Below are 25,833 nucleotides of genomic sequence, written 5' to 3'. Positions count from 1 at the left end.
TAAGGCTTAGCGGTCCTTGGTAAAATGAAGTAGATATTAACAATATTAATATAGGGCCAACAATACATATATCTGTTTCTTATAATTAGATGAAACAAGATTGAAATTTGGATAATGAAGATGCACATGTAAGTTGAATAACACGAGAGTGAAAATTTAGCTATGTCTCTCTGAGTCTTAATCCGATCTAACTGGGGTGACACTTTCCCAATGTTCACTTGAATAAATGATCATAAATCTGTTTTCAGCTTCTGCTGATCAATTATTAGAAGTTACCACAACAAGTAGATTTTAAAGAAGCTTTTGAGTTCCTGATGAGTAAGACAGCAATGGGTGAGAGATCCGAATTCAGATTACAAGTGATTGCAAGTGATGTTTTTCTGAGTTATCAATCCATATTATTGTCACTCACAACAAATTCTGCTTTAAAGATACTTCCTAATTGAACAAACAGTAAAAAAAAACTTTGTGTTTATCTTTAGAATTATATTCCCTGGTCCATTGCAGCTATGCTGTGCTCCATTTCTGCAGTTACTCCTTGGTTCATTCTTTTTACACCTTTCCTTGTCATGTTTCACATTTTGTCACATCCACTTAATGGGGCGGCAAGGTGGCTCAGTTAGCACTACAGCCTCACAGCACCAGGGACTCAGGTTCAATTCCAGCCTCGGGAATGTGTGGAGTTTGCACATTCTCCCCGTGTCTGAGTGGGTTTCCTCCAGGTGCTCCAGTTTCCTCCCACAGTCGAAAGATGTGCAGGCTAGGTGGATTGGCTATGCTGAATTGCCTGTAGTGTTCAGGGGTGTGTGGGTTATAGGGGGATGGGTCTAGGTGGGATGCTGCAAGGGGTGGTGTGGACTTGTTGGGCCAAAGGGCCTGTTTCCACACTGTAGGTAATCTAACCATATCAAAATCTATTCAGATTTAATGAAGAATTTAAGCTGTTCTTTTCTTTATAGAGTCATAGAGTCATGCAGCATGGAAACAGGCCCTTCGGTCTAACCCACGCCAAACATTTCCCTCCAAACTTTTCCTATTCACATACTTATCCAAATGTCTTTTAAATGTTGAACATGTACCCACTCCCATCACTTCATCAGGAGTTTCATTCCACATGTGTGAACCACCCTCTATGTAAAAGATTTACCCCTCGTGTCTTTGTTTTAAATCTCTCTCCTTAAAAATGTACCCCCTAGTCCTGGAATTCCCCATCCTGGAGAAAAGACTATTGCCATTAACCCTATCAATAGCCCTCATTATTTATAAACTTCTGTAAGGTTGCCTCTCAACCTCCCATGCTTCAGTGAAGAATTTCCCAGCCTATCCAGCTTTTCTTTACAATTCAAATACCCAGCAACGTCCTGATAACTCTCTTCTGAACCCTCTCCAGCTTAATAATATGCTTCCTGTGTTTGTGAGTACATTCTTACTAATGCAACTATATTTTGCATTCCTGCAATATTCTTATATTTTGTCTTTGTTAATAAATTATTCAGTGTTCCAAAATGAATGAAAATTATGGTTGTTCAAAGTGAAAAAGAAATCTGTATTCAGATAGAGGAGTGAGAGCTGATATTTCCACAGGGAATTAAGAGAGAAAGAAGACAGGTATGTAGATAGACATCAGAACTATATGTCATGTCATCTGATTAAAAACCTATTAACAGACTGTACTGATTTTAAAGCTGCCATGTTATAATAACTCTAAAGCAAAACCACCCAACATCTACATTCTCCATGGACACAGATTTTATTAGGTTAAACATTCCCAATTCATAGGATCCAGGGTGGGGGATATTAATGGGTTAGATCAGTCTCAGTGACACAATTATTGCATGTATTTACCATTTTCCTGAGCATCTCTTCATGCCAGCCGTAGAGATGACAAAAAATAGAGTGTTTGATCATAACTTAAGAAATCTAAAATTTCATATTACCAATACACAAATACCTTCATGAAAATATTAGAAAGAATCAGACATTTTTACGATAGAAAAGTGCCTTATTTCAGAGTCAGTTATACTACATTCTGATCCTTATAAACCTACAGATTAAAGCAATTACAGATTAAATAAAGAAAATTAGATGTCTGCTATGCAGTTACTTTTATAAAGAAATATTAATTTACCTTTCTAATATGCAATCACTGCTCTAATAAAATGTACGATTAATATAATAAACTCCCAATGTTATATTATGCAATTATTGTAATCATATATAGTAACATAATGTGATTATTTACACAATCACTACTACACACTATAATTAAAGTTAACTTATTACCACTAGAATAGTTTTTAATGAAAAATATACAAACACTATTAAGTAGATATAATTATTGCTATTAAGTTAACTTCTGTCATAAACATAAACTGTAACCAAGGTAACAAAGTGTAGAGCTCGATGAACACAGCAGGACAAGAAGCATCAGAGGAGCACGAAGGCTGACGTTTTGGGCCTAAACCCTTTTCTACACTTTGTTATCTCAGATTCTCCAGCATCTGCAGTTCCTACTAAATCTGTAACCAAGGTGTTGCTTTGACTTATAAAGTAACAAACAAAAAGCCTTAGAGTCTTTTTTGGGAAATATGAACAGTTATTTGAGTCCAAATTTACTATCCCATCATGTCATATTTTGCACAATTGAAGCTCCCAGCACCATTCCTTATCTCACTGGCTCATGAAATAAAGCAAGAGTACCATAGAGATGGGGTTACTGCAACTCTCATGGAGGCTGTCTATTATGCAAAAGGATGTTGAAACAACTATGCCTCCATAGTGTCTCCTTCTTTCCAGAAAAAAGGCATGTGCAAGCTTCGGGCCAGTGCTCTGTAATGGGAGAAAGTGAAATATAGGAGGTGATGTCAGGATGGAAAAGGAGTGATGCAAGATGCGAAAAGTAACAATTATTTAATGTCATTTTACCAACCCCTGCAAGCTACATGATGGATGCAGGTTGCCACTTTCGAATAAGTTTGTGTGCTTGATGGTAAGCGATGCCTCAGATTATGCAGATCCTGACAAGGGAGTGTCAGCTCTGAATTAACACTTTTGATAGAGTTCATGGCAGAAACAAAGTGGAAAGTGTAAGAGAATAATAACATAACTATTAAATGAAAGGGTATGGAAAGAAAGGGGAAACAAGATTGTAACTCAGGCAGGGCAAGCAGTCGCACAGATGTAAAGGCCAATATTACTGTCAAATGTTACTTCTGTCACTTCTGTAAAATGCTAAAACATGGAATAGAAAATCCCACATTTATATGCCTTTCATGAACTCTGGAGCAATGTCTCTGAACAGCTGCACTGATATATACAATATAGCAATCTAGAATGTGTGGAGCTGGAAACAAATGCACTAGGCAGAGCCAATGCTTACTCACATCCACAGGGCAGATTTAACCAGATTGCAATGGGCGACAAAGATAAAATTTGACTTAACATTGCCGAGGAGGCATTTTACAGCCAATGAAATAAGTTTTGTATCTGTCGTCACCTAGAAATACGTCAATGAATTGAATGCAGCAGGATCCCACAAACACCAGAGAGATAATGTACAGTTCCAGTGCTGCTGTTGAGGGGTAAATATTGCTCCACTATCAAATAGTGTCATAGACATGCAAGACCTTGGTTTAATATTTTAATGGAAGAAAGGCACCTCCAAAAGTATAGCCCTTAACCATTGCTACCAGAAGTGTCAGGCTAGACAACATATTTAGGTCTCCTTTCCTGCAATCAGTGCTGAAAGGAGAACCTATTTACTTAATCTTTTGTATGCAGGAAGTTTCCTGCTCAGGTTGGCATAAGCGTATCCGACTGACAGTGTTAGTCCTTGCATGGTTTGTCAGCAACTATTCCAGAAATACAAAGTTCTCTTATTCTGATTAATCACTCATTTTGGGTTTTCTTTCATAAAGAAATTACTTATACTTTCATCTTTCTTCTGAAAGGGAATCTGAAAAATGAGGGATTCTTCCCTGAACCAAACAAAAACTTGAAGAAGTGCAATTGGGGTTAGGGCAACATTGCAAAAACAAAGCTGAGGAGTCATATTCAATGTTATCTTTGACAAGAAAGTAATTAGACAGTAGCTGAAAAGAGGTAGAATTATACTAAATGCAGGTGAGAGAGAACTGTTGTGATTGAAGATTACCTAAATTCAGCATCAGATCATGTCTGTTCCTTTCATTAATTTGTTACTGCAATCAACTTTGCATTTCTGGGCCATTTTTAATCTCTTGTGGTCTCACAGATGTCTTTTACATTGCTTTTCTGAAATAATCCAAGTATGTGATTCAGCACATTCTCATTTCATTTATCTTTATGTTGTTCCGAGGCTATCGGGTTCTTCTCAGAGGCAATAATTAGAAAACATGACTCTCAACTTGCTTTTTTTCATTCAAGTCTTATGAAAAGGTCTCCAAAAATCCAGTTCCAATGAAAAATCTACAACCAGACCTTCTCTTGGACAATGTTCGAATAAATGTCCAATGAGTTGATTTTTTTTATTTCTCTTGCTTATGCTATTTTTTCCTCTTGAACTCTAGTTTTATCACAAATCATATTTTTGTTTCTTAAGTGTAGGATTTGACTTGTTCAAAAGCTTATTATCATCTTGCACCTAGGGAGGTTTCCTTGAAATTAATTGTCTCATAACAGGAATTCCAAACATTTAATTAATAACAACATTTCCAAGTCTGTTCAGAAGGTTCAGTTATGCTCCCTGTGTGTTCTCTTCTAAACAAAATTATGAAAACTACATCCCCTTTAATTGCAATTGTTTGAAAATCAATAATTGACATAATTAGAGAGTGCCCAAAAGCATTTTTTTTCTGATTTCTATTCATCTCTGTGCCATGTACTTATTGAAATTCCCCTCAAAAACATCAACCTTTAAAATAAGAAAACATTAGAATCTAGACTATCTTCTGAATATTTTGGGGAGGTTTGGTTTAGGTCCACAACGAATCTCAGCAGTAATGCTTCAAATAGCGCAGCATTTACAGCTGATTTTAGGGAAAAACTTTGATTTCCATTTCCTTTTGTGCATTAATTTCACACCTAAATTCACTTCTGAATGGAACATCCTAAGTCTTTAAGATTGTATTCCTTTGGTTTTGATTTTCTTGCTTGTGATAATCATTTCTCCGTATATGTCTTTCCATATTTGTAATATTTCGATGTGGATTATGCATCATCATGCTACAAAAAAAACTAAATAAAGTTTATTTTGGTTTGTGATTCTTGTCAGAACTACTAATCAATATTAATAAGTAGTAAGCCTAACACCAAAACAAAATGGATCAATCAAAATAATATTGTTGAGCGCTTGATTTTTCATGAGTGTTCCAAACTTTTTTTAAAAATTATGCTCAATAATTCTTATTATCTGGAATTACATGTCTGTGAAGAAAGGCTTTTTTTTACATGAAACAGGATATGCTTATTTCTCAGTTAGCTCTACTCTCTATTGTAATGTAGAACAAGAAGAATTAAGGAATGCATAGATTTCAGCTAGTTTAGAAATATATCCTCCTTTCTGATGTCAAACCAACACTAAAGGAATAAAAAATTTTCAAAGTGGGCCAGAATATTGACTATTTCCCTGCCTTTGTACATGCTTAACAATTGTTTTGCCTCTATCAGCCAATGAAAGGTCACTAACCTGAAATATTAACTCTATTTTAACCCCTACCAATGCAGCCTAATCTTCTGAGTATATTGTGAGTGGCTCATACATCCTTCAATATCATTTATTTTAGAGTTTGGAATTTGAAGCATATCAGTTTGTAACATATCAGTTTGGTCTCTGTGCGAAGGGGTGTATTATAAGGCTTTCTAAAGACATGGTTTGTGTTTTTTAGGATTCCAGAATGACACTTAATACATCCTGGGACTTTGATAACACTTGGTGGACCTATAAGAAAATGCTTCTGACCAGATTCAGGTGCGTACAGGATGGGGCAGAGGCACAACCAATAGAAAATAAACTGCTAGACATAGTCTGCCATCACCCATCAGTGTTGTTTAGTATCCATTCAGATGCAGAGCACATTTTAGACTCAGAGCTTATGAGGAAGTATAATTTATCTTTCGCCCCCAGCTAAATTGCTGCATTTGGCAAATGCCTGAGATTGGAGACCCCAGTGAAGATTGCAATCGGCACATAGACAGTGAATTTGTACCATTGGGGATCTGTGGATTCGACACATCAAAATGATTAAGCATGCAGCAGCACAGGCAATTATCAAAGAGCACAAGAGCTCATCATATAGAGGGTGAAATAGTAACAGATGGGCAGGACCTAAAGCCACAATAAAAAACACAAGGGGGCAGAGGGAGAGGTGGTCAAGGTCATTAGCAGCTTGTTAAAGCAAGGAGTCCTACTCCCTGTAACATCTAACAAAAACTCGCCAAAGGGTCAGTTCAGAAACCAGGTGGCTCTTGGTGGCTTATCATTGGCTACTGGAAACTAAATAAACTAGCTTCACTATGCCACCTGACAGGAGCAACTAACCTGAATCCATGACAAGGAAGGCCCCATGGCAAAAGTTTCACTTTATTGGACCTCACTAATGGATTTTGGTCCATCCTCCTCCATTATCACTGCCAATATAAATTCACCATCACATTTCAAGGTCAGCAATATACATGGACCTGTTTGCCTCAGGGTTTCCGCAATTCTCTGTCAATACTTCATCAGACGCAATAGACCGGAGAAGTTTTCCCAACCGGCCTGCAGTACATGGACGATCTTGTCCCGCAGGCAGAGACAAGCACCATCTGACATTGAACACAGTGAAAGCAACTGTCCAGCCTCCTCACTACACTAAGGCTAAGTCAAACCCGAGAAGGCTCAGATCACGAGATCTCAGGTCTCATGATTGGGAACTGTGAAGGCTGAGGGCAAATGTGAAATAGAGGGGAAATGCACTGAGGTCATAATCTGTTTGCATCTCCCACGGGTGTGAGTTCATTATGCTCCTTTCTGGGCTTGATGGGAAATTGAATTGACTAAATAGCGGGGTGAATTCTGGGACCGGGGCTGAAATGTGCAGATACATCCTTGGGTGCATCTTCTATCACACTTGGCTATGTTCTTCATTCTGTTTGCTTTGTGCTGTTTCACCATTCCCTGATTAAATATGTCTGCTGGAAGACGCAACTCATCCAGAAACTAGCCATGGCCTTCTACAGTGGGAGCCAAGAAATTAATTAAACCAGACTGTGTCATGAAAGAACTATGAAAACTGTTGCGTGATAAGTATTTTACTTTGTTGAGTGTTGCTAATTATTGCCAAAGAGGCTTGAAGGCAAGCCATTGTAGGTAAATTGTGGATAACGCTCAATCTATGTCATACATTGTTTGTATATGGTACTATCAAGTTAATTATGTACCTAAGGAAGGTTGTTGGTGCCTAGGTGTTATTGTCTTTGTACAATGGGAAACCCAGATCCTCAGAGAACAAGGAAAATCTTATAAGACTTGATATATGCCTGAACAACAGCATGGTCTGAGCCTATGATTATATTTTTGCTGGATGCTACAGGGATCATTTGACCATGGGCCCAAAAATTGGACGTTCTAAATTGACCCACAGCCAAAGAAACCAGGCCTCACAGAAAATTGCCCAAACTCAATTAAACAACAGCTATCGGCTACAGGGAACAGTGGGAAACAAGATCAAAGAGGTCATAAATGTTATGGGGAATGATTTACAACCAGCTCGAGGACTGCATTTTGGAGAATGTTGATCAGATGTTCTGCTATCTTGACTGCCTGAGTATATGCATTTTATACTTTCCAGCATGGCGACAGTGAAGGGTGTTAGCACGACCCCACTGGATGATTTGAACACAGCTTGTGGCTTCATGTGCAAATCTCCTGTGCAGCTGCTTACAATAAATTGGATAATAATTTATCTTTTAAGGAGATAAGGGTTAAAGTTAAAAAGAATGCAATGTACTAATTGTTGCTAATATGGAGGCTTGAGCCATTGACGCCTTAATGCCGAAGATCATAATTATTCAGCAAAATCACTTGTACAGAATAGGACCAGTCAACTTTCAGTTGTTAGGAGACAGCAAGAACTGCAGATGCTGGAGTCGGAGTCTATACAGTATCAAGCTGGAAGAACACAGCAGGTCTGTATTAACTTTCAGTTGTAATTCAGGATAGAAGTGAGAACACAAGATTAAACGTCTGTTTCTTAAGCTACAATTGTCTTAACATCAGTTTTTAATGTCTTATCTCAAAGATATCTATATTTTAGTAAGCTGTGCTGTGTTAGAAATTTCTCAGTAACAGTTTTGTCGCATATTTAAAAATCAATATTAAGCTTGGAAATAATTAGCTGTAACTATAATTACTGCAATATGTTTCCTTCTAATTAAGTGTAGCAGAGAAGTTTGGAGCAGGGAGTGTGCAAAAATGCAGGGTGTGTCTGTAGACATACAATTTTCATTACTATTTTTGACATATTATACACAATGGATATATATTCTAATAGTGTGGTTTTGTCTAGTCTATCTAGTAATTGATAACATGGTGCAGACATAGACTTGTGCATGAATCCAACGGTTTGACTTAAACAATTGTTTACTGCTGGCAGGAGTGGGAGAATATATGATTCATTTCTCTTAATTTCATCTTTTTTCTGATTCAAAGGTGTGTATTTAGTGGATGATAACACTTCCTATAGATTTGAGAATTAGATTTTATTGTCACATACACTCTAGTACAGAAGTACGGTGAAAATTATGTAATGTTGCCACACAAGGTGCCACATTAGGTACTAATTTACCTCGGTACAAAAAAACTTAAGGACAAAGTAGTAACAGAAACAGAGTTAAAAGATTAAGCATTATTTTCATAGAATAAGTATAAAAATAAATAAATAAGGTAATAGTTAATATTAAAGTCTTTCTTAACTTAAATGAGAAAAATAAAGGAATGCTAAAAGTTCAACAGTCTATGATGAGTGCTTTGGTGGACCTGAGCTGTCTGTTCTCGACACTGCTGATACCAGCACTGCTGCTGAAGCTGTCTTCTCTCCAAACTCCCCTGGTGCACCAGGAACATTCCCAGGAAGGACCCACTTACACAACAAGCCAAGACAATGCCTTGAGTCTGGGCTGACATACCACTGGGGAGGTGAAAAAATACCAAGAGGGGGAAAGCACCAACAATGGGAGAGAAAGGAGAAAAAAATTGGGGAAAAAAGAGACAGAAATGAGAAATAGACAGATGGAGTGGAGGAGCGCCAACTGGTGTGTCCTACTCCATCGCCATCTTGGACTGTCTCCAACTGAGATTGGAGTTAGATGGTCCATAACTTTTCATAGTAAATCTATTGTTTCATTGACTCAGGGGTGTAATACCCAATTAATATTTCATGGTAAATACATGATTTTTTTTGTTGTGGTTAGAATAGACTCACTGTATATACTGATGCAAAAGTCAATCTCATGCAAAGGTTGACCACATGGTTTTTGGTCAGAAGAGACGTTAAGGGAAAAAAAATTGAGTCAAGTCTTTCAGTAATCAAAGTTCAAAACTTCTCAAATCGAGATATAATTCCAGAGGTATTAAAGATTCGATTCCATTGCAATTGTAAGCACATTATTGAAAATGAGTGTTTGCATGTAATGCTTACAAGAAGTACAACTTCAAATTTGTCATTAATTATTTAATTTTACAGGCTTCAGACTATAATAATAAACATTGAGTTTGAGCATTGATGATTCTTTCTCTATTCTATTACAACGGTCTTTATTGGATTTCATTTGGCAGCCACTTAACAACTTTATCTATCTCAACCCTAGGCTACCAGACTAAAAAATTGGTCTCAAAAATTCAACTTTTACATGAGCTTTTATAATTGATAACATAGGCATTACCTGGCATTTGCAAACTGAAAATACTGGCAGCATTGAAATTTCTCCTTGTACTGACAAGAGCTTCATTTGACAGAAATATTCACACACTTCAATATTAAGCAACTTCTCAATTTTATTCTGTCAACATGGCAGGAGCTGTTTGGAATGACAGGTATGATCAACTAGAGTGACACAGATTGCAGAGGCAATTACACATGAAATTGTGTTTATTTTCAAAAGCTGGCATCCCCCAGTTACATTTCCCAAACTAAAATACGTCATTGTCACTACTAATGAGTCGTGCTTGGCAGGTCTGAGCTGCCACAACACTGGCAATAATTTTAATAACTTCTTATGTACATGTCCAGCTATTGATTTGTCAATACACTCAGACAGCCAGTGAGTACAAAGTGAAACAGACAGAGGTTATGGAGAAAGAATTTGCATATTTATAGTCCCTTTCATAATTCTGATTGCCATGAAGCATTTTACATCCAACAAGGTGCTTTTGAGGTGGAGTCACTGTTGTCAGTCATTCTAGGAACCACAACAACAAAAACAGAAATTGCTGAAAAACGTTTTGAGGAAAGTGTTCACGCTGATTTCTCTCCTCAGATGCTGCCAGACCTGCCGAGCTTTTCCAACAATTTTTGCTTTTGTTTCTGATTTACAGCATCTGCAGTTCTCTCCATTTTGCATCTCAGCTGAAGACATCCCTGACAGTGTGGCATTCCCAATGTACCACACTCAGCTCAGATAATACGCTCAAGCCTGTGACCTTCTAACTCTCAGGCAAGCGTCATAGAGGTGTACAGCACAGAATCAGATCGTTGGGACCTTACATTGGCCCACGTTCTTCTCAACCCTTCCTGTTCATGTCCCCATCTGGTTGCCGCTTAAATGTTGTACCAGCCTCCACCACTTCCTCTGGCAGCTCACTGCATACACGCACCACCCTGTGTGTGAAAAAGTTGCCCTTTAGGTCTCTTTTAAATCTTTCCCCTCTCACCTTAAACCTTACCAATTGCGCCACGACAGGATTATTACTTGTCAATGTGGAGGGGGGTGCCATGACAACACGGTTGAGTTTTCCTGACTTCTGTGGAGTTTATTGCGGCTTGCTGCACCATTTATTCAAGAGAGGGCGCTCTAAAACAAGAATCCGTAGTTCTACAGGGAGGGCGCGATCTACTCAGGGGCTGCTCTGAACTGTAATCCATGAATCTCTGTAATGTGAGCTCTGGGGCTTCATATTTCACACTGATTCTCTTTATATTGCGCTGTGGGTCTATAAATCTGAACACATGGCATGAATATGGAACAGATACAAATGAAACGAATTCAACCTTCTCCTCGTTGAGGAAACGGAGATGTGTCTTTATTCGCCACATTAATAGCTTTTACGGAAGGGAGGGGGTGTAGTAAGCTGATGAACAAGGTAGACTGACCGTGCACAATTTGAGGGCAGCGGGAAGAAAATGTAAAGCAGATAAAGTATTCGATGTTCATGTGTAGAAGAAGAATCAAGCTGTGTCTTAAGGCATGCGAGGAGAAAACAACAAAAATCATAAGAATTAGGGGAAGGAGTGGGGGGGATAGGACAGAATTCAAGGTCAGGGCAGACAACGACGTGAATTGGAGGAAAGCCGATGGGTTTAAGGCTAAAACTTCAGCGATTTGCACCGCGGTTTCTTTGATCCTGATTCTGTTGAGTGCAAAAATGCTGCTTTTAACTCCCCCCCACCCCCCGCACCCCGCGACAGACACTGTCCTGTACAGGTGATAGATGTTCTGCCTCCTGTTACTGGACACATTTTTGTTGAGTTTCGCTCAGACAGTTCTGAGGTAGACACTCTATGAGAGAAAGACTGCCTGTTTTTTTTTCACTCCAGACCGAACTAGGAACAGACCTCACTGAGTATAACCGGCGGAACTCCACACGCTGCAAAAACTGGCGTTTTATCTGTTTTTCCCCTTTCTCCCCAGCTGTGTAAATGTTGTTGTTGGGGAAGAGTAATACCACCGAAATGTCGCATCATATCTGGGGGGTGGGGGTGGATTTGGGGTTAAAAAAAACCGCGGTAAAATCTAATCAGGTCTCGAAATTGGACAAGAGGGGTCTGATCGCGGTGGGCTCACTTTAAAGAAGTTACAGGATGAGTGAAAATAGCGGGGACATTTGTAAGCGCAACGTTAGCCGCGCTGTCGCTGGTGGAAGCAGAGTGAATGTCACACAAGCCCACGTGTCGCTCACAATGTTTCCAATCGGCGGGGCAGCACTTCCTAACATTTCTCTCTCTCTCTGGTTTTGCACACGTTGTGTGTCCATTCCTGGTTTCCTAAATTAGGAATGGCTTCCCCCTCTCTCCCCACCCCCGCCACCCAAATCTCAGACGCTGTCCCCCTCTGCTGCTGCTCATTCGAAGTGAACTACTGGTTTAGAGCTGAGCGACTTTCTGACTGAACGTGCGCCTCCCACGATCCCTTGCAGAGTTGTGTCTGTCTTTCCTTCTACTCCGTTTTATTGGACTAAGTCGGTGTGTGGAGACGTGAAGATCATGTTGAGATTGCACGGCTCTGGGAAAGCATCCGCTCGCTCACTCCTGACAATCAGACAGTTTTAAATCTCCTTCCGTACCAGCTCCCCACGACCCGCCACCAAACAAGAAATTCATTTTGCATCGGTTGTAGGCGAAGCTGCGAACGGAAGCTGAATATACGGTGGAATCTTGCTTTAAGCTCAGCTCGTTCCTTCAGACTTGTGACGACGAGAAATCGCTGGGCTTGCCCCCTCCTTTGAGCATGATTTTGGAATACAGGACGGGACTTATTTTTTACTTGTTTTGGATACAATATTCTCATGGGATGCCTCATGTCATTCGTATCGGTAAGGGCTTCTCTCGGCGTGAGAATTTATTTTTTTTGTTTAGTGTTGAGGTGTTGTGCTGTACTGCTCTCTTTCTCTCCGGGAGCTGTGTTATTATAAGGAAGATTGTTCAACTGTTGCTCCTTATCTTTGGTGGTTGGGGAGGGGCAGTGTGAGTGTTGGTGAGGTATAGAATCTGCTAAGTAAATATATGCGGTAACTTGGGGGAAACAGCTATCTATGAGCGATGGACCTAAGTCTGTGCGTAGAACAAAACGGACTCGTTCCCCGTTCATTTGGAAATTAAAACACACACACACGAGTTACGGTCGGCATTTGAAGCTGTACCTTAGTTCACACCATTTTATTGAATCGGAGTTGTGATAGTCCCAATTCAAAAAGGAAGCGGTCAAAAGAGAAGGGAAACTGAAGGCTAAGTTCCGTGTGTCCGACTCAGAAACTTCACTCAAGAAGGGAAGCTAGATTCAGAGTTCAACTCTAGGTCCTCTCCTCTGTATGCCGGGCGGCGTTCTAATATTACGCGCTTTTGTGTGTATGTGTGTAGCTGTAATTATTTCTATAACTGGGAGAGTGACAGGAAAAATAAAGTGCTCTATTTTTGATTTAATGCTAAATTAATGATATTGCTGCCACACGCATACATGAGAATAATGACCTCCCCCAAAACCGAGACAAGGACGAATAGAGACGGGGGTCTACATATATAAAACAGTGAAGGAATGACACTGACTGCACACGCTTGATTCGGGAATGTGCATATGCGGGCTTACAAAGCCTGTCTTTAAGGGAATGGGTTGCAAAACAGAGAGATGGATGGAATGAACCAGCCATATTTATGATCCACATTTCTACTGATTAAATATATTCATAGCACACGGGGTTAGATATCAGAGTAAGCGGGTAGGTACTTGTCAGAGAGATAAAAAGAGGCCGAGATACATAGGTACGGCGACAGAATGATAGACGGACAGGGAGCAGTGGAGTGGGAGAGGCAGCGCTATCTGTCTTGGTTTTGTGAGTCCAGTTAGACAGGCACTTAGACTGAGAACATGCCAGCCTCTCCCAGGGTTATTCGTGTGCTTTAATCTCTCACGGTGACTTGTTGGCTGACGGCTCTTAAATTCGTGTTACCTGTCGTACCTAGTGGAGATAGTGTTAACAAAAAGAAACTGCAAGAGGCGTAGGTTAGTCTTTCTCGGAGTGACAAAGTGTTTCCAACACTGCTGCTCTGTATCAGACAGCCGAGTGCAGATCGATAGGTCGGTGAGGCTGCTGACAGCTTTAGAGAGTGACTTTTCAGCAGCTGGACCCAGTCCACCCGGCAAAGTCTGGACATGAACATGTGAGATTATACAGGTATTCACCAATACGCAGGCTGCTCCCTAAATTGCGGGATCGTTCTCTAGATCCCTCTCAGTTTAAGATCCTCCCTCAATCATACTCCATTATTTGTCACGCGACTGTAGGCTGCGCGGTTATATAACCCAGAATGAAGGCGTTCACTGTTGAAGTGGTCTGTGGGAGCAGCTACCCAGGCGCTGGTATGAACATAGAAGGCGCTTATTAAAGAAGACAGAATCGTGGAGGCAAGTTCGAGCGCATGAAGTGTGAGGATTCCGTGAAATGCTCTATAACCATCCTCATCCTCCTTCCCCCTAACCCCATCCCTGACGCACAGAGATGGGAAACTGGAGATATAATGTCAGTTGAAGATCTGGGTTGTACCTTGAATATCTTGGCAGAGGGGATGGGTTCCGAGGCAGATCTCAAAACAAGATCATGAAGCTTCTGCTTTAAGTAAATGCGACCACTTCCCACCGTCCATTTGCCGCACTCGTCCGAGTTCCATATTATCAAATGGCAACTGAATCGAGCACAAGGTCGAAGAGCTGCTTCGGAAGTAAAATAATTAATCTGTGCGTGGTGGTGACCCCAAAAGGGGAGAAGAAGTCCTCTCCTGCCCATCAGACGCACACATACCGAATTGCAATCCGCCCCCCCCCCCCGAAACAGAACTGCAAGGATTAGGCTGGGGGGGGGGGGGTGTTGATGAATAATCTGAAAGTCTTGAATTCCCAATTGATTGTTAGTCATTTCTAATCTCCCTTTTCACAGTGTCAGCTTTCTCATCCCACCAACAGGCTTGACCTTAGTGAAGGTATCCGAGCAACTTTATGTCATGAGTGTATTCAAACATTTCGACTGGAGACATTCGAAGACAAAGTGCAAACCGAAAGGCTGCGGATAATACATTCTCTCCTCCCTTGAAATTAATTCTTTCAGCAAAAATAGATCACCGGAATAGCTGCAATCCATCTTGGTTGTTCCCCCTCCAACTCGCCCGTCTCTATTTCTGACAGAACAGTTGGCATTTAAAGGGTGTTTTTCGAGGCCGTTTTTTTTTCATTTGGACAGATCCGGCTGTTCAAAAGATTCAGAAGTAAGGGTTTGGGATGAGTTTCTCTGTTGGGATGCTGGTAGCGCGCCAGCGTTTCCATTGGGAGAGGGAGACGCGTTGGTCACTGCCCAGGTTGCAACCTCTGAATGCTCTCTCCCTTGTGGATTCGCTGTGTGAACAGTAAAAGGTTCAGGGACCAGCACTATACAACCAACATCATGCAAAGCGTCTGGGAGTGGGGAGGATGCCAGTGACTCCTGAACGCTCGAAACTATCCGCAAAGCTTTGCAGATTTATGCAGAGCCGCAGACTAAATACACAAACTGTACTTGTACCAAATAACAAGAGGACTCCAGGGACAGGTTAGAATTGACAAAGCTGACTGATAAATACAATTGGGAGTGAGGATGGCTTCCTGTGGGCATGGGGAATATCTCATGTTAAACACTTGTTTCCAGGATTAGAACTAAGTGTGGCAGCAGGAAATTGTCAGTTGTATGTAATTTACTGTGTCTACTGTCGGGCTGTTCTCGGTTGAATAACCCTTTCAAACCCCAAGGAGAAAGTGTACCTTTGCTCTCACTCTGGCCGCCAGTCCTCTCTCACTCTCGATTGAATCTAACCTGAGGCGGTCCAGTTCACTCTGGTATCAAGCATGACAGAAGTGCCCCTAAAGACTCTTTTGCCCAGCGGAGATTCTAGCCCGGGGCAATGATATCTGTCGTATCTGGTTGAATTCATGCATTCAAAAAGAAATAACTAGCGCTGAGTCAGTGTCGATTGAACTGAAACCTTCAATCAGGTTTTCAACAGGCAGATTTATCACAAGCAACTTTTCAATTGAGAAAGTTAAATTCGGACAAAGGTTTATTGAATGGTCTCCCGTTTCCTGGGGTAGCTGAACCATATCGATATTGGCGAACTCATGGGAATGTTTAACTCTTGAGATCAAGTTATATCGAGGAAGATATCTATTGATCATTCGCTTCAACAGAGCTAACTTGGTTCGCTTAATTTACTGACTTCCCGCTGTCCACTGAACCTTAACCCCCCATTTCTTCCTGCATGGTGCCCACGGATTACCACCGCAATTTGCATCCAGTGTATGCCAGGAGCGCTTTGTGGGGCAGTTTGGATAGTGGGCAACCAAACAGACCCCAAAAGGTCAACTTTTTAAAAAAAATGTTTAAATTAATCGTTCATGGGATGTGGTGTTGTTGGCCAGGCTGACATTTGTTCGCATCTTTTACTGTCATGGAGAAGGCGGCCTATCTTCGGGGCTCAGTATTTAGTGTAGGGACGGCCCTGGTGTGCTCGGGAGTCCCCGCGATTTGACCCACGGACAGTTTTGAAGGCACATTTCCCACTTAGGGTGGAAGGGAACTTGCGGGGTGTCACCCCTTGCCCTTTTAGGTGGTCGGCGTTGTGATTTTGGAAGGTAGCCTCGAAAATGCAGCCCCATCCAACTCACTTCCACTGCTTGTTGCACCCAGTGGGTTTATTTTATCCAACTGTGCGCCAGTTCGCGCAACATCAATGTCCCTGCGTCGCCGCACACATTGGACGTGGCTACTGAACTGATGCGAGGATGTTTTGGCGGAGGGGTGGATGTGGGGAGTTGACACTTTGTCATCTGGATCGTGGGACGTCACTTTATTGTCTCAGATAATAAAATGTGAGGCTGGATGAACACAGCAGGCCAAGCAGCATCTCAGGAGCACAAAAGCTGACGTTTCGGGCCTAGACCCTTCATCAGAGAGGGGGATGGGGAGAGGGAACTGGAATAAATAGGGAGAGAGGGGGAGGCGGACCGAAGATGGAGAGTAAAGAAGATAGGTGGAGAGTATAGGTGGGGAGGTAGGGAGGGGACAGGTCAGTCCAGGGAAGACGGACAGGTCAAGGAGGTGGGATGAGGTTAGTAGGTAGCTGGGGGTGCGGCTTGGGGTGGGAGGAAGGGATGGGTGAGAGGAAGAACCGGTTAGGGAGGCAGAGACAGGTTGGACTGGTTTTGGGATGCAGTGGGTGGGGGGGAAGAGCTGGGCTGGTTGTGTGGAGCAGTGGGGGGAGGGGACGAACTGGGCTGGTTTAGGGATGCAGTAGGGGAAGGGGAGATTTTGAAACTGGTGAAGTCCACATTGATACCATATGGCTGCAGGGTTCCCAGGCGGAATATGAGTTGCTGTTCCTGCAACCTTCGGGTGGCATCATTGTGGCAGTGCAGGAGGCCCATGATGGACATGTCATCAAGAGAATGGGAGGGGGAGTGGAAATGGTTTGCGACTGGGAGGTGCAGTTGTTTGTTGCGAACTGAGCGGAGGTGTTTCCATCCCCTCCCCTGTCAGCTTTCCGGAGAGACCACTCTCTCCGTGACTCCCTTGTTCGCTCCACACTGCCCTCCAACCCCACCACACCCAGCACCTTCCCCTGCCACCGCAGGAAATGCTACACTTGCCCCCACACCTCCTCCCTCACCCCCATCCCAGGCCCCAAGATGACATTCCACATTAAGCAGAGGTTCACCTGCACATCTGCCAATGTGGTATACTGCATCCACTGTACCCGGTGCGGCTTCCTCTACATTGGGGAAACCAAGCAGAGGCTTGGGGACCGCTTTGCAGAACACCTCCGCTCGGTTCGCAACAAACAACTGCACCTCCCAGTCGCAAACCATTTCAACTCCCCCTCCCATTCTCTTGATGACATGTCCATCATGGGCCTCCTGCACTGCCACAATGATGCCACCCGAAGGTTGCAGGAACAGCAACTCATATTCCGCCTGGGAACCCTGCAGCCTAATGGTATCAATGTGGACTTCACCAGTTTCAAAATCTCCCCTTCCCCAACTGCATCCCTAAACCGGCCCAGTTCGTCCCCTCCCCCCACTGCACCACACAACCAGCCCAGCTCTTCCCCCCCACCCACTGCATCCCAAAACCAGTCCAACCTGTCTCTGCCTCCCTAACCGGTTCTTCCTCTCACCCATCCCTTCCTCCCACCCCAAGCCGCACCCCCAGCTACCTACTAACCTCATCCCACCTCCTTGACCTGTCCGTCTTCCCTGGACTGACCTATCCCCTCCCTACCTCCCCACCTACACTCTCTCCACCTATCTTCTTTACTCTCCATCTTCGGTCCGCCTCCCCCTCTCTCCCTATTTATTCCAGTTCCCTCCCCCCATCCCCCTCTCTGATGAAGGATCTAGGCCCGAAACGTCAGCTTTTGTGCTCCTGAGATGCTGCTTGGCCTGCTGTGTTCATCCAGCCTCACATTTTATTATCTTGGAATTCTCCAGCATCTGCAGTTCCCATTATCTCTGATACTACTTTATTCTCTCTGTCTGTCTCCCCCCCCCCCCCCCCCCACGACCCCATGAAGACGCTGTACAATGGTTTCAGGTTGTCGCCTATCTTTCCACCCCTGAAACCCTTCCATTAGCAAAACGAAGTTGCACTTTTCAACCGGGAATCCTTTGTCGTTTTGTAAAATGCGTAACAATTACCCATAGTGACACTCCCGCTGCTATCCAGGGAAAGGGGCAAGTGCTTTATTCCCCACACGATCCATTCCATACCACATAGGAGCAGAATTAGGCCATTCTGCCTGTTGAAGCTGCTCTACCATTCCAACATGTCTGATATGTTTCTCAACCCAATCTCCTGCCTTTTCCCCGTAACTTTTGATCACCTTACTACTCACGAGCCTATATGTATCCGTCTTAAATGCACTCAATGACGCTGAAGACGAATGCCTTCCATTAATTTCTGCCACTGATACAGTAACATAGTATTATCCTCCGTCCAAAATTACAGTGTCCCGTCTCACCAGCACTCTGCTATACTCTCCTCCCTCGACTCTCTCTTCACACCGTCCTGTCTCTTTATTTCTGCCCACCATTCTCCGTCTTTGTTCTAAAGGTTTACTGATAAGAAATGACTGTTTTGCAGACTATCACTTCATCCAGCAGCGCAAATTTATGAAATTCCAAAATTATTTTGTTTTTCTGGACTCAGGGAGCTACTTTGGCTTCGAATAAGAGGCTGGAGCTGGGGGTGACGGTGGGAGGAAGGGGAATAGCCGGGAACTGAGTCGAATCTCCATTGAAGGTGCGGTCATTACGAGTGGGCGCAATCCGATTGTCCGCGATCACCGCTGCGTCCTCCATACACTCAGCGCTGACATTCTCCTGGCAATGGGGCAACAGCTGAGAGGCGGTGTGGCAGAGTCCCTGTGGGACCCTACAAAGGGTTCAAAGTTATCAGAGGGAGAATTGTAGGGGAAAGTCACAAACAGGTTCAATGTTATCGCCTAGTGCGTGTAAAGAAATAGTAAGAATGTTATTTCTTAAATCTATTTAGCAGTCAATCTGCTCAGGGAAGCTGTGAATGCAGTTCAGGGGCAGGTCAGACTTGACCTATTGGTAAGAGATCGGACCAAGGGGCCAATCTGTAAGGGTGCGGGACCTCCGTCTGGCCCCACGGCTTTTAAGAATCTTCCAGTATTTGAAAACTCACAGACACTTTTGGTCGAAAGCTGTTCCCTTCTAAGTGTTGCAGAAAACAACGAGCCGGGTCTTAATGAAATTTTGACCTGACGAGAAAGGGACCAGGAATATGCCTTTAATGGAAATCTGGATGTGGTCCAGTCTCTGGACCCAAGAAGTTAATTTATTCCGCTATTACTTAACAATCTTAATTGTTCTCTTTAAAGGGGAATGGATATGTATTCCAGTACAGTCGGTCCATTCATTAAGACTGAAGTATTAAAGCATTGAACTTTCTGACATCTCCGCTTTCAGACAAGGCATTTTTTCTCTTCCTGTCCTGGGTCCCCCGCTTCTCTCCCAGCCCCGGGCCTCCCCGCTGATCAGGGCAACTTGAACACGTGCAAACTCATTGAGGTCACTATGAAACCTCTCTGTATTAACAGCAAGTCAATTTCTAACATTGATCACCCAGCTCCAGATACATGCCCACGATGCTGCTCCGAATGCAACCGACCGCTGTGGGCGGGAACACCTGAAAAAAAATTTGAGGCAATTGTCAAGAGCCGGAAGGGAAGTCAATTGAGGTATTTCTGGCGCGCATTCTCTCAGACAACATCCCAGGAGACTGTGGTTGTAGAAAGAAAAAAAAATGGAGTGGTTACAGGCAAACCAGCCATCTAAAGACTGCAAAACTATCAGGTGCACCAGGTGAGAAGTATGCAGTGTGCTAGGGCTTGGTATCTAGAAGCTTCCAAGAGAAATCCTGCTCTTAAATGTTTTATTTTCATTTAAATATACGAACACAGCAGTAGACATTGATTATTTGGATTTTAGTAAAGCCTTTGACAAAATTCCGCATGGTAGACTAATTAGTAAAGTTAGGTCAATGGGTTTAGGGATGAGCTTGCCAATTGGATACATAATTGGCTTAAAGTCAGGAGACAGAGACTGATGGTGGAGGGTTGCTTTTCCGACTGGAGGCCTGTAACTAGAGGTGTTCCACAGGGATTTGTTCTGGATCCCCTTTTGTTTGTCATTTATGTAAATTTGGATGACAATATGGAAGGCAATGGTCAGTAAGTTTATGGACGACACCAAAATTGGTGGCGTTGTAGACAGCGAAGGAAGTTTTCTAAGATTACAAAGGGATCTTGATCAAATGGGTCAATGGGCTGAAAAATGGCAGCTGGAGTCCAATCTAGATAAATGGAGGTATTGCATTTTGGTCCAACAAACAAGGGTAGGGCTTATACAGTTAATGGTAGGGCCTTGGGTAGTGTTGTAGACTAGGGGTAGGGTATATAATTCTTTAAAGTTGACGTCAATGACAGACAGGATGGCTAAAAAAAGATCGTTGACTGCTTCCTTTCTGGCGCGCGTCCCCTCAGACAACATACCAGGAGAGTGTGTTCGCTCATTTGTCAAATATTGAGTTGTAGGAAAAAAAACCGAGTGGTTACAGGCAAACCAGCCATCTAAAGACTGTAAAACTATCAGGTGCACCAGGTGAGAAGGAGGCTCAGTCCTTTGAGTGTAGGAGATGGGACGTTATGTTGAGGTTGTATGGGACATTGGTGAGGTCTCTTCTAGAACACTGTCCAGTTCTGATTGCCCAATTATAGCGAGAATATTATAAAGCTGGACAGAGTTCAAAAGAGATTTGCCAGGATGTTGCTGGGAGTGGAAGGTTTGAGTAGGAAGTAGGAGGTGAGGTAACCTGACAGAAGTTTATAAAATAATGAGATATAAATAGAGTTGATGATAGTTGTTTTTTCTCTAAAATGGGTACATTCAGGACTAGAGAGGCACATTTTTGCGGTGAGAGGAAAAAGAATTTAAAAAGAGAGGCTTTTTTTTACACAGACAGTAGTTCGTGTGTGGAATGAACTTCCTGATAAAGTGGATGCCGGTACAATTACAACGATTAAAATTCGTTTGGATGGATATATGAATAGGAAAGGTTGGGCTAGGAGCAGGCTATTAGGACTAATTTAGTTTGGGATTATATGCGGCATGGACTGGCTGGACTGAAGGGTCCGTGCTGTGTGACTCCATGACTATATTTGCCCATATTAACTCGGCCCCGCAGTATCGCCTGTCTTTGTGTTCAACGCTGGAAAACGGCCAGCCCATTTCAAGCTGGGAACAAGTCAAACTGGAATCTGGAACCCTCTGAGGAGGGACAAGGAAGAGGCGAATGGGAACCGGCGGCGCAACTCCGCGCTCAAACAGCTCGCTTCTGGTCAGTAAGAAGCCAGCGGCGAGGAGATCTCATAGAGTTGCACACGCAAAGGCACTGAATTCTCGCCGAACATATTCAGACCTGCAATGTAAACTAGACCCATATCCATTAGCAAGAGACGCCGCAATCAAATCATTCTAAAGTGAGGCCAAAACGACAAAGGAACGAACACCATGAGTTTAGTGAATGGGGAATATTGCAACGCTTTTTAAAAATTGTTTTGAACTTCTGAAAGAGATTGTCCTAACCTATTTTATATCCATGTGCTGTTCTAACTGTGCACGTTCATGTTACATTCCGTTTGCATGTAATCGTTTATTAATCTAGTTCAGTGAATAGCTATGGTTGTGTGTGCGTGCTTAAACAACAGTTCCCTGTTGTATCGATCCTTCCAAGAGGAAGATGTTTGAAGTATAACAATGAACTTCTGCAACTGAACTTGTTCTTAGCTTTGCAAATCAGGTTTTGGGACATTTTTAAAAATCATGTAGATATCTCCCCAATCCTGACGGCCCTTCTGTTCTGGAGATAACAAGGTGTAGAGCTGGATGGGCAGAACAGGCCAAGCAGCATCAGAGGAGTAAGAAAGCTGACGTTTCGGGCCGAGATCCTTCTTCAGTCATGCCCTTCTGTTCTTCCGTTTTGATGCAGAGGGCTGTAAAAGGTACGCCGCCAGTCATCCGCGCTCAGTCTCTGTGAAGTTGTACATTGCGTTCCAACGTTGCGTTTTCGACTGGGCGAGCTGCCTTGGAATATGTGGTCTTCCTATCCACATCCCAAACTCATCATTTACTTCATTGTCCGTTGTTCTGTCCACAGAGGAAGCGTCTGGGCCCGACCATGAAACGCTATTTGTCACTCAGATCGCTTCAATTGGCAGAGTGCCGTGTGACTCTGTTAAAAGTTCTCCTAGAAAATCCGCTGGCAAGGCCTGCATTTATAGCCCAGCCCCTCATTTGGAGTACGGACTAGGCAGGCAGTGTACAGTGTATAGAAGAGGTCAGTCAGTGGAGAATCGGTTACAATTAGGATTTGTTGATTGCAGTTGGCATTACATCCATCCGGACAGGGTCCATTTCAACAGGCACAACTGTTTGCAAAGTGGAACCCAGGATGAGAGACCAAAGCGGAACAGGAAAGCACCAGCGGGACTGCGAGATAGAAAAAGATAAATGATATACAGAGATAGGTTGAAGTAAGATTAAAATGTCCAATAAGATCACAATGTGTGCTGGACTGCAATGGTGAGAGAGTCACCCAGAGAGCTGTTGGAAAGATTGAGCAGCTCCGAATACCTGGGAATGGGGAGGTGACGGATTGCACTCAGCTCCAGATCAGTCAAACTGCATCGCCAAACATTGGTTGGATGAGGAAGGAACCTCAGCGCCCTGGCGAGCGGCAAGCTGGGGATGGGCCCGATGCAGCATTGTGGAAAGTAAAGTTAGTTAGGCATGGAAAGCGCAACAGAAGTTTTCACATTCTGATACTTTAAGTAATTCACAGCCAGAATACACAGACGGCATCGAAACAGGAGATTTTTTTTGAAGACCCTGTTTTGTAACGTATACGCGATTTTCATGAAGAATTTTAACAATCGCAGCAAAAGCAAACTGCAGACAAATCTTCCACCCCATAGACTGCTCATTCAGCAACTCAAACTCACAAAGACCAGAACGGTGACATATATATATATATATATATATTTATGCTCAAAGTAACTGTTAATTCCGGCAAAAAAAAATCTAGGAGCAAAATTGCCTCTATTCAGCGCCCTGACGGAACAAATGTTGGCCAAGGTATACTGCAGACTCATGTCAGCAATTCTACGTCGCACAAGCAATTTAATAAATTTTGGACTGTATGCTTGACTAAACCATGCCTTTATCAGGATTAGATAATGTAGTGGATATATTTTCTAAATTAAGACCTCAATGCATGAGTGCATGTATGGTTTTGCCTACCACTTACTCTCAGCTCTCTGAATCATATGCAAAGGTGTGACCCAGCTGAGTGGACAATCAGTTAACAATGATTGCGACAGAAGAGGAAATCCATTCGGCCCATCCCGTCTGTGCTAGTTCTTCCTAAGAGCTATCTACTTCGACCCATTCCCCTGCTCTGTTCCCACTTTTTAATGTATTTCTCCTGTTCCCGTTTGAATGTTATTATTGTATGAGCTTCCAACATCCTTTCAATTAATGCAATCGAGGTCATAACAAATCGGGGTATTTTTAGTCCTGATTACACTTTTAGTTCTTTTGCCCATTACTGGTAAACTGGTTCCCAACATTTTTTTTGACACTATAATTATTTTTGATTCCTTATTTCGTTCGTTAATTTTCCTCAGGTTTCCCTGCACTGAGGAGAACAACTCATTTTCCACTGTACACATTTGACCGAAGTTTTTAATTCTCTGTATCATTATAGCAAATTTCTTTTGCATTGCCTAAGGTGTGGTGCTCAGCATTAGACATGTTCTTCAAGCTGGGACCAATCAGCTTTGTTTTAAAATAATTATTTAGCAAAACTTTTGTCCTTTTGTGAACTGTGCCTTGGTTTATAAGCCAGTTATGCCACATGTCTTTTAATAGCCTTCTCAAATTTTCTGCCGATTTCCAAAACATCTCTACATATATCCCCAGATGTCTCTGTTTCTGCATTCTCTTTGAAATAGTGTCATTTAATTTTACTAATTCTTGCCACCAAAATGAATGAATTTCCATCTGAATATATAAATTAGAAATGGAAGTAGGCTACAGTACCTTCAAGCCTGTTCTGCCATACCTCCCATCACCCTTTTCCCTCCTGGCTTAACAAGAACTATCAATGTATGCAGTGGTTCTCTGCATTAAATAACATTTGCTCTGTCTTATCAGCTGCATCAGTTTATGTCCTTTTGAAGTCTATTGATGTCCTCACCGATTTTATTACCTTCTAATTGGATGTGAACTACAAATGTTGAAACTATACTCATATCCCAAAGTCTATTTCATTAAAAAGGTCAAAAAGATAAATAGCCTCAACATTAACCTGTAGGATTGTAAAGGATTTATTCACTACTACTTTTTAATTTTTGTCCTTTTGCCGATGCTGTATCCATGCAATCATTTAAACCCATGGACTTTAATTTTGGGAACACATCTATTGTGCCATTCTTCATCAGATGCCTTTTGCAAGTTTAAAAGCACAACATCAATTACATTACTTTTATCAACTATTATTATTTCTTCATTGAAAAGCTCAATCAACTTAGTCAAATACAATTTGTTTTAAATCAATTCATTCAGATTTTAATTTACTAACTAATATTTTTATTACAGCCAGTTTTGTTTGGCCTAGATTCATTTTTATACAGGTTTCCTTAACACGTTCATTAAGGTGACTTTAGTCACTTTCTTTATTTTCTTGTTCTGAAACTGAACACAACATTTATAAGCCTCAAGTCCTCTGCTACTTCCCCCATATTGATGAGGAGTTAAAAGATGGTGTCCAGAACCTCCATAATTTTCACCCTTGTTTCTTTCATCAATTAAGGATGGAGCTCATTCAGACTAGGTGATTTTGCATGCAGCCATTCAATTTTTGACCTTCCTGTTTATCCCATCCAATTTACTTTTGTTTATCCCATCCAATTTCTCTACATTTTCCTTTGTATGACATTAGTAGAAATCCACTTATTTAGTGCTGGCCAGATGCAAAGCCATGCCTTCTGCATTCACCAGAAACACTTTATTAACTCTCAACTGGGATCCACTCTTCTTAATTACACTGAAACCCAGTCACATGTACATAAGTAGAATGAGATCATACAAACGTGCAACTTGAGAACAGAACAAGAATGGAGTATTTCAGGTCTGGTCTATCAGTTCATAAGATTATGCCAGATCTGTTTGTGTTCCAAATTCTGAATTCCCACTGAACCCCTTCCTCCCAATAACCAATGA

The 25,833-nt window shown here is 42.2% G+C and overlaps 1 protein-coding gene across 2 annotated transcripts in view; it reads left to right on the top strand.

Annotated features, from left to right (window-relative positions):
- Positions 1-12,271: 12,271 nt before the first annotated feature.
- The window catches only part of LOC125465127 (glutamate receptor ionotropic, kainate 3), a 451,191-nt gene continuing 437,629 nt past the window's right edge, over positions 12,272-25,833 (top strand). The window contains exon 1 of one of the 2 annotated variants that reach the window (XM_048558279.2): positions 12,272-12,766. In XM_048558279.2, coding sequence (XP_048414236.1) covers positions 12,682-12,766 — 85 coding nt within the window. In that variant the 5' untranslated portion in view covers positions 12,272-12,681. The remainder of the gene's footprint in view (positions 12,767-25,833) is intronic. The other variant, XM_048558280.2, reaches the window with a different exon arrangement.

Source organism: Stegostoma tigrinum, chromosome 24 (assembly GCF_030684315.1).
Source record: "Stegostoma tigrinum isolate sSteTig4 chromosome 24, sSteTig4.hap1, whole genome shotgun sequence".
NCBI classification, from domain to species: Eukaryota; Metazoa; Chordata; class Chondrichthyes; order Orectolobiformes; family Stegostomatidae; genus Stegostoma; species Stegostoma tigrinum.
Note: the sequence above shows the minus strand (reverse complement) of the source record. Positions and strands in the feature narration are given on the sequence as shown.